The sequence below is a fragment of the Wallemia mellicola genome (assembly GCF_000263375.1).
Source record: "Wallemia mellicola CBS 633.66 unplaced genomic scaffold WALSEscaffold_2, whole genome shotgun sequence".
Taxonomy (NCBI): Eukaryota; Fungi; Basidiomycota; class Wallemiomycetes; order Wallemiales; family Wallemiaceae; genus Wallemia; species Wallemia mellicola.
In genome coordinates this window covers 640,157-656,686 of record NW_006531959.1, presented here as the reverse complement: position 1 = coordinate 656,686, position 16,530 = coordinate 640,157, and the positions used below count along the sequence as shown (strand labels likewise).

At 38.8% G+C, this 16,530-nt stretch overlaps 10 protein-coding genes across 10 annotated transcripts; 6 read left to right on the top strand and 4 right to left on the bottom strand.

Moving 5' to 3' along the window:
- Positions 1-234: 234 nt before the first annotated feature.
- On the top strand, positions 235-525 carry WALSEDRAFT_50145 (hypothetical protein; the record flags this gene model as incomplete). Its single annotated transcript, XM_006956426.1, has 1 exon — positions 235-525. The coding sequence occupies one exon, from the start codon at positions 235-237 to the stop codon at positions 523-525; it is 291 nt and encodes a 96-aa protein (XP_006956488.1).
- A 412-nt stretch (positions 526-937) lies between these two features.
- On the bottom strand, positions 938-2,768 carry WALSEDRAFT_67435 (hypothetical protein; the record flags this gene model as incomplete). The annotated part of the gene is made up of 3 exons (XM_006956425.1): positions 1,226-2,768; positions 1,127-1,174; positions 938-1,060 (listed from the first exon to the last, which is right to left on the bottom strand). Exons 1-3 carry the CDS (start codon positions 1,547-1,549, stop codon positions 938-940), a joined length of 495 nt encoding a protein of 164 aa, XP_006956487.1. The 5' UTR covers positions 1,550-2,768.
- On the top strand, positions 1,422-2,768 carry WALSEDRAFT_59435 (hypothetical protein). The gene has a single exon (XM_006956424.1). The coding sequence runs from the start codon at positions 2,240-2,242 to the stop codon at positions 2,561-2,563; it is 324 nt and encodes a 107-aa protein (XP_006956486.1). The 5' UTR covers positions 1,422-2,239; the 3' UTR covers positions 2,564-2,768.
- Positions 2,769-2,989: 221 nt separating this feature from the next.
- On the bottom strand, positions 2,990-4,121 carry WALSEDRAFT_62491 (hypothetical protein; the record flags this gene model as incomplete). The annotated part of the gene is made up of 2 exons (XM_006956423.1): positions 2,990-3,638; positions 3,691-4,121. The coding sequence occupies 2 exons, from the start codon at positions 4,119-4,121 to the stop codon at positions 2,990-2,992; spliced, it is 1,080 nt and encodes a 359-aa protein (XP_006956485.1).
- Positions 4,122-4,436: 315 nt separating this feature from the next.
- Positions 4,437-6,715, top strand: Wsmco2 (Cupredoxin). The gene is made up of 2 exons (XM_006956422.1): positions 4,437-6,541; positions 6,585-6,715. The coding sequence occupies exons 1-2, from the start codon at positions 4,735-4,737 to the stop codon at positions 6,677-6,679; spliced, it is 1,902 nt and encodes a 633-aa protein (XP_006956484.1). The 5' UTR covers positions 4,437-4,734; the 3' UTR covers positions 6,680-6,715.
- Positions 6,716-7,436: 721 nt separating this feature from the next.
- On the top strand, positions 7,437-9,236 carry WALSEDRAFT_67431 (glycoside hydrolase/deacetylase). The gene is made up of 2 exons (XM_006956421.1): positions 7,437-8,244; positions 8,294-9,236. Exons 1-2 carry the CDS (start codon positions 7,597-7,599, stop codon positions 9,038-9,040), a joined length of 1,395 nt encoding a protein of 464 aa, XP_006956483.1. The 5' UTR covers positions 7,437-7,596; the 3' UTR covers positions 9,041-9,236.
- Positions 9,237-10,693: 1,457 nt separating this feature from the next.
- WALSEDRAFT_59431 (hypothetical protein) lies at positions 10,694-12,032 on the top strand. Its single transcript, XM_006956420.1, has 2 exons — positions 10,694-11,349; positions 11,414-12,032. Exons 1-2 carry the CDS (start codon positions 10,788-10,790, stop codon positions 11,962-11,964), a joined length of 1,113 nt encoding a protein of 370 aa, XP_006956482.1. The 5' UTR covers positions 10,694-10,787; the 3' UTR covers positions 11,965-12,032.
- Positions 12,033-12,136: 104 nt separating this feature from the next.
- Positions 12,137-16,514, bottom strand: WALSEDRAFT_56308 (hypothetical protein; the record flags this gene model as incomplete). Its single annotated transcript, XM_006956418.1, has 3 exons — positions 16,348-16,514; positions 12,524-16,298; positions 12,137-12,475 (listed from the first exon to the last, which is right to left on the bottom strand). The coding sequence occupies exons 2-3, from the start codon at positions 14,243-14,245 to the stop codon at positions 12,137-12,139; spliced, it is 2,061 nt and encodes a 686-aa protein (XP_006956480.1). The 5' UTR covers positions 14,246-16,298; positions 16,348-16,514.
- Positions 14,645-16,514, top strand: WALSEDRAFT_31291 (TauD-domain-containing protein). Its single transcript, XM_006956417.1, has 2 exons — positions 14,645-16,298; positions 16,348-16,514. The coding sequence occupies exon 1, from the start codon at positions 14,781-14,783 to the stop codon at positions 15,855-15,857; it is 1,077 nt and encodes a 358-aa protein (XP_006956479.1). The 5' UTR covers positions 14,645-14,780; the 3' UTR covers positions 15,858-16,298; positions 16,348-16,514.
- Positions 16,173-16,500, bottom strand: WALSEDRAFT_62485 (hypothetical protein; the record flags this gene model as incomplete). Its single annotated transcript, XM_006956419.1, has 2 exons — positions 16,173-16,298; positions 16,348-16,500. The coding sequence occupies 2 exons, from the start codon at positions 16,498-16,500 to the stop codon at positions 16,173-16,175; spliced, it is 279 nt and encodes a 92-aa protein (XP_006956481.1).
- Positions 16,515-16,530: the final 16 nt, after the last annotated feature.

Genomic DNA, 16,530 nt, shown 5'->3' with positions numbered 1-16,530 from the left:
TACTTTAAGTACTGCGACTGCAGACAGAGTACTAGATGGATAGAAAATAATAATAGTAATCACATTCGAGAGATAAAAAATAAGGTTTCAAGTGCCAATTTTTTAAGGTTTACCTTCCGATATGCATGTAACTAAGTATTAAAGTTTCATTTTTTTATTTTTCTAGGATATAAATACTGGCTTGTAAACTTCTTTGCACTTTAGTCTTTCAGAAGAAACCAGAAGTAGTACAAAATGAAGTTATCAGTTTTCTCAACCATCTGCGTCGTTCCATTTGCTATTCTCGCACTTATCAACTCAGCTTCAGCTGATCATATCGGTGGCTGCACAAAAAGTGATAATTCATACGCACCTTACTGGACTAAAGAGTGTTGTCGTATAGCAGCAGACCAATACAGTATCCCATACGGCTATAGTGAGAAATATGGAGATTGTCGTAGCTCTATTACGGCAGATAACAGATTGAATGGCAAGATGTTCTCCAAGTGTTGTTCTAACAGGGATTTGGGATACTACAGCCAATAGGTGCTTCAAATATAAAGGTTAAATTAATGGTGTTCACCGAGACTTCGAATTAGTAACCTTGTATGAAATAATAATAGTACATTGCCCACATATTTTTTTTATCGGTGATTTCTGTAATCGCAAAACTACTCTTGCTTATGTTGCAAATGTGAATGGAATAAGCTTTTAGGAGCTGAAAAGTTTTTGTATTTGAAGTAAGACATTGTACAGTCGAAATAATAACCATTAGAATTCTGGTCCCAAATATATTTAAGGGTAACCAAGTGTCAATCGATTCGACCTTTTATATCATCTTCATATATGAATTGCCAGATGCACTTATAATCACATTGAAGTTTTGATGTTTTGAGTGCGAAAAAGAGTCGAATATCGAAATGTTATAAAATTGCAAGAGTGCTTCTAGGTAAAACATTCACTTAACTTTCTTCATGAGATTCGCCACATTTTTACTGAGTTCGTCTGATGCATCACTGACTTTCCATTGGTTCTCAAATGACGCCTCATTCTCGTTTGTGAGCTGTGTGAGCTGCGTGACCTGTGATTACAAAAATAAAGATTTTATGTCATCGATAGCATGGTGGACTTTTATCCGTCCATAAACCTGCACAGCTGCGTAATTCCAAGTACGTACGACCTTACCTGTTTTTGACTTAGTTTTTACGTAATACTTGGGCCTTCACAAGTCAATTTATCAAATAACAGTATTCTTGGATGTCTCGCGTAACATAAGAATTTGCATCTGATGTGAAGAAAAGAGAATCTCCCTCTCAAGTTCGGCTCCATCGGCAGCTTTGGAAGCCTCGATAAGTGCTTTGGCTTGAAGACTTGCTCTTGCAAGGTGAACAGTAAGAATGCCTTCCTCATTATCAGGCCTGTCTACTAATGTAAATGGGATTGGAGTAGTTTGCAGGAATGGTAGATCCTTGGACTCAATAGCTGTTGTAAGCTGATCTAATTTGACGTTTTTGATCATGTCCTTGGATACTTGTAAGTTGTCTTCAGCGTGTACGTTACTCAAGCACATTTTTGTTGTTGGTTATAAAGAAGAGACAGAATGTGTTACAGACTTAAAATTTCGGAATGAGACATCACAACTGAAGCACAGGTCATCTAATCTGACTCATTCTTGTTAAGAAGTAGAGCTGCCGGTTAAATCCTCGGAGACAAAGTCCGAGTTCTGAGATGAAGACGCGTCAAATGCGCGACTGATTTCTTGATCTTTTAACAACCAAATAAAAGTATGGTTTATGGACGAAAATCAACCAATTACGATGGAAATGCCTTCAAAGCAAATCGCAAATCCATTGGAGAGGGGGTTTAATACGGTCAGCCACAAAAAAGCCTTCATTTGGTGAGCATGCAAATTGTAGCGGCAAACCTACGGAAGAGGAGGAGACAGTTGTAGATGCGAACGATCTTGACCTCTCTAGTTACGCAGCAGAGGAATTGCGTGGCAAATACTTCTTCGGTGACGTGAACTACAAAGAGGAAGACGAACCTCTTTTGAAGGAAAACCCAAGAAGGTTTGTATTATTCCCAATACAATACGCAGCAATCTGGCAATCATACAAGAGAGCAAATGCTTCTTTCTGGACTGCAGAAGAAATGGACCTATCGAAAGATATCAAGAACCGGCATAGCCAGATAAACAATAATGAAAAGCATTTCATTAGTCATGTATTAGCATTTTTTGCCTCATCTGACAGTATCTTTAATGAGAACTTACTCGAAAGGTTCTCCTCAGATGTACAATTTGCGGAAGCCAGATGCTTCTACGTTTCCAAATCATGATGGAGAATATACAATCTGTGACTTATTCAATACTAATCGAATTGGCTTCAGGTATTGGAATGAATCACCCTGGGTTCAATATGAAGATATCAGCGCTCCTGCAGGTCGCTTTTTAGGGGGTTTGTCCGCCTTTGTCAATGGGATTTACACATACTCTGGTGCAGAAAGCGTTGTCTTAGTTTCACGTGAGACTAGAATTCCAATCAAGGAAATTCCTTCAGTGATAAAGAGGTTTTATGGAGGATGATCGTCTTCTATATTTTCGTTTGTTCTCTTGATAACGCTCACAGTTTCATGTACAGACCCCCGACTTAGCTCAGATGCAGGTGAGGCATCAGCCGGTAAATTCGTAATTGCTATGGATAATGCTGGGATTAAAGTATTGCCTCATATACTCAACGGGGTTATTCTCGTCTCAGCGTGGTCAGCAGGTAATAGCTATCTATATTCAGCAATAAGAACAGTATACTCTATGGATTTGTCTCGAATATCTGCAGCGTTTCGAAAAGTTAACTTATGGAGGTTACCATAAGTTTCTGCTGTGGTATGTTTATGCATTGGTGCATTAGCTTACTTGACGGAGTCAAACGATACACCCCTCCATTACTAAATTGTTAAACTATACTATTCATCTATTTATACAAAATTGCTATTGTTCGAAATATTTTTTAAATCATATACTCTGATGTGCTGCATTATTAGAAGTGTGGGTGTGATTGAGACTCTGAGCATAAATGTTCTCAAGAGACTCAAGCTCGGCATAGTCTTGATGCTGATCTTTTCTCACTGGTGACGGTAGTTGGGGGAATATCGCATCTAATGACATTTGATAATCTGGACCTTCTATTCCACTACACCTCTGATCTTTGTCGCTTGAATTTTGAATAGGCAGCTTTTTCTTCCTTTCAAAACCCATATAGTGACCCAAGGCGGCCAGAATATCAGCTTGTATAAGGAATAACATGAATGCAACCAAGCCTGTACTAGCAAAAACTAATGTTGGAGATACCCTATAGCCTGGAAATCGATATAGATTCCAAACATGCAGAGTTACCGACGTGCAAGAGTAAAAGAAGAACAACAATATCCGTGCCGTCAGTTGTAAATTGACTGACCATTTAACTCTCACTAAACCACGTTGAGTGGCCCGCAATCGAACTAGAAGACCAGTCAACCAAAACGCGAGAATAACAACGAAAACCATAATAATAAGTGCGACGATCGTTGATGCGACGTCCAATCCTACGTGGAAACTGTCGCAATAAAAAGGCGTTCTGTGGACCAAAGACGTATCTCTTATTAGAAAGACTAGATAAGCGATACTAGTGCAATTATAATTAGAAAATCCCTTTGTTTATAGAACTTTCTACCTACAAAAAGGGTATACCGATTATATATGGGAAGATAACTAATCCGGAATTATCGATAATGTGTAAATAACTGGATACTCGAGTGGAGGCAGCTATATTGGTTGAAACCCAAAACCTTATCACACATGCTAGAGTAGAGGCCGCGTTCATACACATACCAGATTTCCTTATAACGACGTTAATTATTTGTATTGATTTAGGGGGCTCCGGGTTGTACATATTATTAGTCCAGCATAGTATGGAGTCAAACCAAAGGGTAATCATGAAAATAAAGTAGAAGTTGATTAGGACGCCTTGCTTATGCACACGTCGTGAGCCAAGTGTGAATAAGAGTAGGCAAAAGTGACCGCAAGCACCGGATAGAATTAAGCCGTAGTAAGCGTTAAGATGTGATGTACTGGCTATAGTCACAGTCGCATCAGGTTCTGTGGCCATTAAATCATCGTGGTCCAGGTTAAAGAGGGTGTGATCGAATAGAAACTGCGTTCAAACGATGGAAGGTTTTAAAATCGATACTTCTGACAGATCATTTTAAATATTTATTATTATTACTATAAGCCAGTTATATTAATCCAACCCATCTCATTTTAGTCTTGGCATGGATTTAATATAGAAGACCCTGATAAATAAATTACTTAGTACATCATTCGTCAGTAAAAGCAATATAGTGTTATCTCTTGTAAGTGTTATTATAATGGTCACTTTGATTGTATGCTAAGACTGATCATGACGTTTGTGGGGGGTATATGAGTAATAGACAGCTTACAATGGGTTGCTTCTCAGAACGAGCCGGTCTCTTGTATTGGTAAGTCTTGTGTGTTGTGTGAATGGAGCATGGTTTTCATTGCTATGCTTTTCTTATTCATACTACACACGTTTAGACTTATACATCGTTTTGAGTGCAGAAGAGACGACGTAGTCTGTGCTCAATTAAATATGTTTCTATCTATGGTTATTACATTTTTATTTTTTATTATCTAGACCTTCACTTAGCTTACGGCAATTCCAATAGCCGCCTGTGTTCTTCATTCAATTGATTACTCCAGCCATGCTTTTAAAGGGGGCCTTATTAGCTCTTTTTAATAAAGAAGTTCTAGCGGGAGTCCTAGATGACTTGATTGGGAACAGTCACCAAGACATTAGCAGTTATAACCATAAATTTACGCTAAATGTCACAGAAGTATTAACAACCTTGGATGGCGGCAAACTACGTAATATGTTCGCAATTAATGGGAAGCCATTCTATGGTGCTCAACCGCTCGTCATAGACGAAGACGACGTTGTTGAGATAGAGTATATCAATAATGCCAGCAGCAATACTACATTACATGCCCATGGCATCGTGCAACAAGGAACAATGTATTCTGATGGTGTTCCCGGTGTCTCACAAATTCCCATCCAGCCAGGTCAGAACTTTACATACAAATGGAAGGCATCTGATCAGTATGGTCTCTATTGGCTCCATTCTCATTATAAGGATGTATACCAGGATGGCCAAGCTCTGCCGCTCTATATTCGTCCAAAGAATGGTAGAGAGAAACCTTTTAACTTGCTTACGAAAGACGATACAGAACTCGCGTCACTTGAAAATCAGGACAAGGACCCTCAGATTATAATGATCTCTGAATATGCTAGTATTAATGGTACTCATGAGATAGATCTATCAGAATCTTGGAATAGTGAACTCCTATGTTATGATTCAATTCTTATAAACAGCTCCGGTCGCAAAAATTGCCCATCTATGGACAAACTCAAGAGTTATGCTGATGAAAACATGAATGCTTTGATCGCATCAGATTTTGTTACTGCTAAGGGTTGCCCTGATGTTGTTAAATCAACACCAGCTGTCTCAGATGATACAATTCTTGATCCAGATCTCTGGTACAACTGCGAGGAAACTAACACAGATGTGCCTAAATTTGAATTTGATTACGTACAAGGTAGTGATGGAGAACAATGGGGTGTTTTTCATATGGTCTCGGCTTCCTCAAAGTGGTCATATATCGTCAGTATTGATGAACACCCTGTTTATCTTTACTCTCAGGATGGAAACTATCACAAACCAATGCAAGCTGATGCATTTGAGCTTGTAATAGGTGAAAGCATAGGTATTGGTTTTAAGTTGCACACACCTGGTGAATACACTATGCGAATTAGTAATTTAGATATGCCACAAATACTTGGAACCCATGCCATTATCCGCTACGGTATGGAAGGAGATGCCAAGTATGAAGTTCAGTATGAAAAAGAAGAAGGGTTACCAGCTTTACCAAAATCAAAGCCAACAATAAATTACGGTGGAGGTATAATTGATAAGGATGCCACTTTTGTGCAATCAACCCACTTGAAGAACTTTGATGCACCTGATGTTCCTCTTAAAAATATGGCAGCAGATAAAACTTTAATAATGACGATACAATATGATGGTACATTGTATTGGGGTTTAAGCGATAATGGAACAGAGGTTCAACGCTACGACATGTCCAAAATGGATGCTGATACCCCTGCGCTTTTTAATTTGGAAAGATACATCAATTCTGCTAGCTCAACTGCTCATTATCACGCTCATAGTGTCGTCGATGTCGTCTTCATCGTTAACGGAACGTCACCTCAACCACCGCATCCGATGCACTTCCATGGTTTACACAGATTTCTCCTTGCAGTCGGTACTGGACCATGGGATTATTCCGATGTAGGCGAATTTGATGAGAAAAACCCAGGAGTTATCAATTGGGATGATCCGGCTTATTTGCATACATTTAACACTGCACCATCGACTCCTGATGCGCCATCATATCTTGTGACTAGATTCCACGCAGGTGCCGCTGAACCGACTCTTCTCCACTGCCATGTTGGTGAGTAAAGCAGTAAGACTTAGCATTTCTGACAAATTTCCAGGATCACACAAAGCACAGGGAATGGAATATCTCCTAATTGCGGAAGGAGAGCAGCAAGATATTCCGGATTACTACAGAATGAAGGTTAACCAGTAAGATACCTAAAATATATCTAGTAATATATAATTCTTTTCAATAGAGTGCTTGTGAGTTCCACAATTTCGAGATCTATGACAACCAAGTGAAATGGTTGTTGATAGCTGCTCGTCATTCGCGAGTTCTTGAAAGATGCCAAATTTCGCTTTTCCACGATGAGTGTGACCATCTTTTAACTTTGTGAGCTGTGTCGAGTAGATCATCAGCTGACATGGAAATTAGAATAGATATTTCTCTAATGTCAGCTGTATGGCTATTATTTGTTATTGTCGTTAATTATGGCTTTGTCGGGATTGCCGGTCCACATTAAAATGAAGATGTCTTAAGATAAATTAATCGGTATTAGTATTGATGCGATGATGGTGGCATTAAGATAATAGGTTAGAATTCTAACAAGCTTGTAGGTTCAACTCGACCGAATTAGATTGAGGTTCTTCATAGGATTAAGTGTATAATCAATAATTCTTTTACTCTTTGATATGATAATTGATATTGTTTCAGCTATGTAATTTGTATTCGACACGAAGTTTCTTAATTTTACAGTGTAACGAATTTTCATCGTCAGCTTAAGTCACTACTATCAACAGTTAGGTTCGGATAGCTTGATATTTTTCGTATCAAAAATGAAAGAACATTATTGTATGATACATTTTATATTTAGATACCAGCGACGTGGTAGTAAAATTGTTGATAATAATTAAATGACGCAAGTTATTGATAAGACCGCATTCGGTAATATAGTTTAGTTGCCTAATCCGTCGATTTTAAACACAGCTTGTTGTTTTAGATTTGTCTCCGCCCGGTATCCTTCCAAATCGGGTATTAATTAATCTAGACAGATGGTCGATTTCAATTAGCATACGGCGAATTCTTATCTAGCTATTCTCTGGTTGTGCTCCTTCTATCTTACAACATATATGTTCTTAAGAACAGGACTCTTTTCACTCAGCTTACTGGGATTATCCAGAAGCCAAAATGTTCCACCAACTGACGCAGAATCCGCTGCTTTAATTCAAGATCCTATTGAAGAGTGTACGTCCTATAATGTACCAATGGTGGATGAAATAAAGCCAAACTTTCCACCTATTTGGGAACCTGCTGTTATTGTCGAAGGTGACACTGCAGCTCAGAACAAGTTCAACGAGATCAAACAGGTACTCCCATCTAACATCAAACCAAAGGGCACTCATGATGGTGACTTCTCAAAGACGCTACCATCATATGATGTGTCTGACCCAGATTGTTGGTACACCTTCAATAAGTGCACAAAACCAAAGGTTGAGGGTCTCTCAGATGATATTACTAATCTTCCAGAACCAGAAACATGGGGTCTAGGTTTCGACGACGGTCCAAACTGTTCACACAACAAGTTCTACGATTTCCTTTCTGAGAATGAATTAAAGGCCAATATGTATTACATAGGCTCAAACGTTCTAAATTGGCCATATCAGGCTCAACGTGGTCGTAGTGATGGTCATCAACTCTGCGTACATAGTTGGTCTCATCATCACATGACTTCATTTGATGATGAGGGCGCCTTCGCTGAGCTTTATTACACAATCCAAGTGAGTGAAATAGCTACAAAAGTGGCCACCCGTCTGACAAGTGTTTTAGGCAATTAAGGCAGTAACTGGTGTAACACCTACTTGCTGGAGACCTCCATTCGGTGATGTCGACGATCGTATTCGTCTCATCGCAGAGAGCCTCGGCTTAGAAACCACACTATGGGAATATGACACGAAGGATTGGCAGACCAATTTTTCACAGTTGGATATTGATACAGTACGTCAAAACTACGAAGATGTCTTCGATGCAGCAAAGAACGGTACCTTTAATGACCACGGAACAATTGTTCTCACTCATGAAATTACTGGTAACACAATGGACCTGTTCATGGAAATGTATCCGAAAATCAAGGAAAACTTCAAATACGTTGTTCCATTCTATGCCGCTACGAACACCACAAACCTCTACGTTGAAACGGACGAAGGAGTGGAACAGGGAGAGACCTTCGAGGACTATGTTAATCATGTTTATGGCTCTACTGTTAGTGCTCCAACCAGTACTAATACAAATTACCACCCTGAACCAACAAAAACAGGATGGGGTGGCCCACTAGCTACAGTGGCTAACCCAACTGTTGTATCAATTGAGTCTGCATCAGAATCTGGCTCAGACGAAGACGATAATGTTGTGAATGGACAAAATGATTCAGATATAAATCGCGTGTCCATAGAACATAAAGACTCTCCAAATGGTAAAGGTGATTCAAGCGATAATTCAAAAGCTACACATACGAGCGTCACTTCTCTCACTGCAATTGTTGCATTATTTGTCATATCTACTAGCTTCACGTTTTAGATCAAACATGTATTAGACTAATAAATCAATATCATAATTCTGTCCATGACAGAACTTCATGGTAATTGTGCATATATTGTCCTTTTAGCATGTCAACTGTACAAAATTGAGGCCAATATACATCACGACCCCTGAAATGCCCTTATTTTAGGAGCTTCCATTTTGGGAATTTCTGGACGGAAAGGACCACATTTGCTTAGCAGGTATGTAACACCTGACCCTGGAGAAACTTTGATTACAATCATTTATAAGTGAAAATGAAAGTACTTCAGCAATAGATTTGGTTTCCTTTTAAGCAAGGTTATCGTTGAATTTGATTTAAAAATACTGAAACTAATGTAAAATTTAAAGTGAGCTCCTAATACCGAGTTATCGTGGTAGATTGTAATCGCGATTTCAATTAAGATACTGTGATTATAGCCTCATCGTATTTTTCAGAGTTTACAGGATCCAGTTTGATCTTTTGTGGGTTTTCAGGCTTCTGAAGCGTTGTATAGCTTTTGTACTGCTGAAACTTAGTCTGATATTTGGACTAGTAGTTTAAGACCAGTTATGATTTTACAACTATTCAAAAGGGGTTAATTGCTGTGAAATAATAGTGCTAAGTATAACTCAAAACCTTTGTTATGTACTTATTTCTTACACTGAACCATGTAATTGTGCGAAAACTTTATGTCAAATGACGGCTCCGCCGAGAACCAAACAACAGAACACTTGATTAGCTGTGTAATTGCCATCATGGAAATTTTGATATTAAATTATGTATCAGTTCGTAATCACTAGATTGATAAATTCTCAGACATGGCTAGAACATAACTTTGATGGACCCTAAGATAAGTTGTCACACGTGACAATTACATTAGATATCTCGTTCCACAAAAAATCATCACAATCCCAGTCTTAGATAGATGCGAAGAGCGTTTCAAATGAACTGGAATATGTGAAAATTTGCCAAATTTGTTAGGTAACAATATGTACTTTTTGTTGGCTTGTAATTGTAAAAGTATCAAAATAAATCAATTGCTATAAAATTTTAAAGTGATAAAGGTCGAAATTGGACCAAAATCAGGCGTGTCATTGATAATTTCAGCCCAAGTCTTCATTGTGATTGATGGATGCTACATAACGTTTCCAACATCTGTTTCGTCTACGGCAGGCACAACAACTCTTACCAATTCCACTCGATCGAACTTGATTCAAATCGTGTTTACCATGAAGAAGACAATTACATTTCTTCACCTGTACAGATTCCATCAGTAGTTCAATAACGCGCCAGTCATGTAATGCAACATCCTATAACATTTTTGACATTGTTGATATTTTCACATCATTTTTATTTGACCTTTTGATTGTGAATTAAATAAGTTCATTAATGCATTACTGATCATGTAAAGTCGCATCCAATATTAATAAACATCAAAAATTGGAAATTTATCATGAGACGAGTGTAAGACTCTAACAGGAAATATACACATGTAAGAGTTGTTGAAAGCTATGTATAAACGAAAAGATTCAGGGAATCTTGCTTGGTTTGTTATCCCAAGACGACAGCTGTCAAAGGAACATCTAAACTACTAAAGTTACTTGTTAAGGATAAGATTAACGTTGACCTTGATTTTTTTTTTTTTTTGCTGCCACTCTCTTCACCTGTATGGTTTCTCCTTCGGAATTAGTTGTAGACTAGGGTACTCCGCGACGGCTGTGCATTGTAGTCAATGCGCATTAAACCCGTTGATTGTAACATATCATGGTCCAAAAAAGGAAGACTTTAGCCGTAGCTTTCCTTCTGAATTCGGCTTACTCCGAATTCAGTTTCTTTGTCGGACAAACAAATCAATGTGAACAGCTTACAATAAATTATAGAGGGAACTGGACTGCACCTATTTCATATCTTCTTGTCCCATCTAATGCGGAAGCGTCTAATACTCCTGATCTGATAGCGGACTATAATCGTGATTATGATTCTGATCAAATCATACTACCATCTCTAGGCTTCCCTGAGGGCACGGAGTTCACTATTACACTTAGTGATGCAAGCGGTTTCGGTAGTGCAGGTACATCTTCTATACTGAAAACTGGGCAAGGGAATTCTAATAGCTGTCTTTATGATTCTCCAGCCAGTTGGACTTTCTATAACGATCCAGAGGAAGCAAAAACATGCGAATGGATGGAATTCGGTATTGCCCAGAAAAACAACACTATACCATACTCTTACTATGCAATCAGCCCTGGGACTATGCCGCGTACGATAAGGAAGAATTTGACCTCGAATAATGAAACTGTCGCGTATCAAATAACAGAGCCCGTAGGTGAGTAAATTACACTTTTCAGATTTGAAAAATGTTAGCAATGAACTCTTTTGACTCTTAAAAGGAACTCAATTAGTGTTTGTGGCATTAGAGGAGGAATCGTCACAGTACAATCACGGCGGAAGTTCACCAAATCAAGTGGTTTCAAGGGGAAAGGATACTAGTTGCAGTAGTCCACCAAAGCCTTCACCGAGATATTCAGATTATGCCAAAGAGGATCTCAAAGAAAGAGCACAGAAAACCAGAAAAATAGTAGCTGGTAGTGTTGTTGGTGGTGTGGCTTTATGGGGGGCAGTAGCTGTCGGTATATTCTTCTACATAAGACGCTACAAAAGGAGAATATATGTATCTAACGCAAAAGAAGTCGAAATTGGACAAAAGCCTGAGAGCGCGGACATAGACGAGTTTGAACCTGAACCTTACGTTCATAATGATAGTACCACATCTCCCACAAATTACCAGCTTCTAAGACAGCCTATTTCCCCTACGACAGGATCAACAACTCCCTCAAAATTCACCTCATCTAGTATGGTGCGTAATTGTGTTTATCATGAAGATGCTGGTTCTTTCCATGAAGAAGATCAGCATATACCTCCACCGTATGCAGATCGCTAGTAATAGCTGTTATAATAATTAATTGTGTAATATGGCTTCTGTAAAAGTTTCATTCCCTTCTATTTAATACCCTTTCATAATATAAAAGAGAATAAATTAAATTACAAATTCCTTAATGTATTACTATTTACCTATCTTCCGTGAATGAGGTATCGTGTATTAAAAAAAATCATTATAGCATTTCGCTGATTGTATTGTGTTCTACTATATATTGTTGCAGTTCTTCAAAAGTTGGCGGATGTGGAGGTGGGTTTGGTGGTTTGAAAGCCTTTTTCATGGATTCGTGTTCAAAGTTGCATGAATTTCGGACTTTATCTAACATTCGTTGGACGTCGGGTGAATCGCATGGGTGGAAATGTAACAATTGTTCTATTGCTGCAAGGATACCCCTTGATACATATAATGCCATGACTAGGTCGCCATCAATACCGTACAAGTCGAGACAACGTAATGCCTGAACGGTAAGGACACCCAGTATCATTGGTGCATCTTTTATACCACCGCCAATAAACTAACAAATTTTCAGAAAACATACCGCTAATGATGCGTTTAAACATACCTGTCTATAGATATTTCCATGATCTCCGAGCCACTTTTTGGCTTGTATGCGGGTGAAATAACTTCTCTGTCCATCTTTGAAATCTGTAATCCGTCGCAGCTTCGCAGTGAGAACAAGCTTTGTAAGGAATACGACGTTAGAAACTTGCCAACGTGGAATACCATTATGACAAGTGTGTTTTTCGAGCTCGGTCTCAATGATATCGGCCTCCCGAACAATTTTGAGTGCTTTTATATGGAATTCCAATAAAGGCAGCCTCAATCGCATAGCACCATGGCAAAGTAGCTTTCCGCGATCTAGAAGTGCGTAGAGTGTTCGTCTCGACCAATCTCTATCGGTAGGATTGGGAAGATTGCTAACATAGCGCTCAGAGGTAAGGAAAATACCATAATTTGAGCTGTCGTTGATGTATAGCGGACTCAATGTTGGTTGGAACATCTGTTGATACCAACTTTGATTTAAAGCTGTCCAAACAACTCTGCGTATCTCCTCATCTTTGATTTCTTTCTCGTCCGAGATTTCGTTGATTGCAAATCGGGGAAGGAAACGAAAGCGTATTCCTTCCTTTTTCTGCATGTGCAGCTCATCGTATGTCCACTTCTGGCAATTACATTCAGGTTGAGTACATAACTCTGGAAGTGGTGACGAATGGTTTGAAATCGGCGTCAAAGGTCTTTGTTGAGTCGTTTCCAAATCTGTCGTAGTGATAGAAATTCCGTCGTCATCATAAACATGTTCAACTTTGTCGGCATCTAAACACGTCAGTGCTAGGGTTCTTATTACAGCATCAGCTATAACCAAGCATGCTCCCGTTTTCTGAACATCAAAAATTGGCTTAGGAAACAGTTCATAATATTGTAAGCATATGGCTGCTTGTGCTACACCTAAAGTCATCTTATTTGTACTCATAGCTGACATAAGATGTGTGTAGGACGTTTCAGCATAATTGAGAGCTTTTAGTTTTGATTGTGTAGCGCAAGGTTTATCAGAACGACCTTGCATTGCATAGGATATAGCCAATAGGATGTATATAAGTGCTGGCTCGAGTGTGTCTCTCTTTTGTTGACTCCTTATGACTTCGAGAATTGTAGGAAGGTGGAACATCGTCGCTATCAAATCAGCCCGACTAAAAACAATCCAAAGGTCACCAACAATGTGTTTAATTGCAGTATTCCTATCGATATGATATTCGCTCATTTTCTCCATGATAAGGACATCCCAATATGTAGACTGTTGATAGTCGCTCGTAGGGTTGAAAAGTAAAGGTACAGTTGCACTATTAGCCGATTGATTGAATGATGTTTGATAGGCAAATTCTGGGAAGTTGGTGGTGTGTAAGATGTCGTTATTATTGTTGCTAGAGAATAATCTATCTTTAATGGAATCCTTATGACTATTGTCCGTTAACTTCGTAGAATTTCTTGTCGTTATAGAGCTTGTTTTAGTTGAACTAGAAGTTCTATTCGATAGTTGCCTCGTTGATGATCTAACGGCTACATCCGTTATCTCAGACGACTCTTTTGATGCTTCTTTCCGCTTATTACTTACTCTAGGTTTACGATCTTTACCTCGTCGCCGTATAATGCTATCTACGACGCATTCGAGGCCTCTTTTATTGCATCTATCGCATGAACTTTCTGTGTTACTAGTGGTACATTTGGATTTAGCATTACGACAGTTGTAGCAAGCGTTTACAAGCCTATCGCTGCTTTTCTTGGGCATCCGATTTTTATTTTTTTATTTTGTCGTATACTTTCAGTTATCAAGTGATTGTTAGATGAGAAGATAGTTTTAAAACGTCAGAAGATGCAATTTTATGACAGATTGAATATATTTACTAGCATTTCTTTATATACATTTTTGAATAAACGAACGAATGGGTGGAAAGTGGAGAAACTAATAAAAGTTTAGTCCCGAGTCGGATTGATTTCTTATATTAGAATAGTATTTAAGATAGCAATTCTATATAATAACATAATTTCTTAAATTATCTCACAATCAAGAGTATTTCTCGCTAGAACAATTTCTCGGTCATATGATCATCTCTCAGATCGAAATATGCCAAATAATCTGCGCATGCTTATCACACCTATGTAACTAATCACGAATAACGTCTTCGGTTTTTCGGTCCTTATTGATACGCAATACTGACGTGATTTTGTTTCATTCAATGTTACAAATCAGATAGCAGCATGCATTTAAATAAAGGGCGTATTTTATTTCCTTATTCTTTATCTAGCAAATTAAGCTAAACTAAATGACGACGATTACAACACTCCAATCAGCATCAGCTTATCAACCAAAGACACAAGATTACCCAAACGTAGGATCTGCAAACGACGATCCAAATTACCCATATAACCATCTCAAACCAGCATACCCTGATCTCAAATGGGAGCCATACAGTGAGACCCCTTTTGAGCATCACAATAAAGGCCACCTTGCGGACAAGAACAAGAAGGATCTTTTCAGCGTTACCAGCAAGATCGACAACATTGAACCGGCGATAGGAACAGAAGTAACTTTCCAAGAAGGTAAAAACTTGTTTACGCTCAATGAGGCGCAACTCAACGATCTCGCACTATTGGCTGCTGAGAGAGGTATTCTTATCTTCAGAAACCAACCAGTTGATCCAAAGAAGGCATTGGAATTTGGTAGATACTTTTCACCAGTCCTTCATAAGCATCCCGTATCTCCTCAAGCGAGAGCAGCTGCTGAGGATCCAGATTTAGAGAATTTGCACATTATCTACGCTGACAAGTACAAGAAGCCAAATACTGGTGCATTCACTCCTACTGAGAATTTTCATAGTGATATTACCTATGAGTTACAACCACCAACAGCCACTTTCTTGCAAGTAATTACTGCACCACCTACAGGTGGTGATACAGTATTTTCGTCTGCTTATGCTGCTTATGACAGCTTCTCACCAAGTCTGCAAGCATACTTGGAGACACTCTACGCTGTTCACTCAGGTGTAAATCAAGCAAAAGGTGCTGAAGCCGCTGGTCATCCAATTAGAAGACCCCCTGTTGAACACATCCATCCACTCGTTCGAGTTCATCCTGTGACCGGATGGAAAGCGCTTTATGTTCAACCAGGGTTCTCTCGTGCATTGCTAGCTAAGCAAGGTGACAATTTTGTCTCACTCCCTAAACATGAAAACGATCACGTTTTGAATCTCCTTTATAGGCAAGTTGCGGATCAAGTTGACGCGCAAGTCCGTGTACGCTGGGGCTCTGGAGATGTAGTCATCTTTGAAAATTCTGTTACTGCACACAGCGCCATTTTCAATAGTTTCCCTAATCAGCGTCACGCTTTCAGGGGTAAGTGAAAATAGATTATCAATTAGCATCTAATGTAGGTTAGTTACGCCACAAGGAGAACGGCCACGTTCCATTGAAGAGCACAATAAGCTCTTCCCTGAAAACCCAGCTCGTAGTCGTATCCAAGATATCGAGAAAGCCGAGGGTATAACATCTGAAATCAGCTCTATTAACCTCAATCAAGCTAAGGGATATAGTGATTAGTTGATTGTTAGATAAATCTTCTCTGTTGTACTACTGATCGAGATATGTTGAATTAGAAGTTGAAAGTGAATGCCATAAATGTCTATAGTACAAATCGAATAGTAATGCTAGTGTATATCCTACTGCTTTTTATTCTTCATATCGTTCTTCTTAAAAGATTCTTCCTTGATAATATGAAGTGGACCACTAGCAGCTTTACCAACCATTTGCTTCTCGATATTGTTGTTAATAGATGAACTGAGTTTCTATATTATGCTTTAAATAGGTTATACTTTAAGATAAGCTGCTACTCACCTTCATATTAGTTTTGCGCTCAACTTCGTTTTTCTTCTTTGGTGGAATAGCCTTCTGACCTTTTTTCATAATAGAGGCATTCTTAGAAGCTTTGTGAGCGTTGTGCGTCTTCTTTGATGGGTTTGGTTTAAGTTTTGTAACACCTTGTGCCATCGTAGTTGGATAACAAGAGTGAGGATAAAT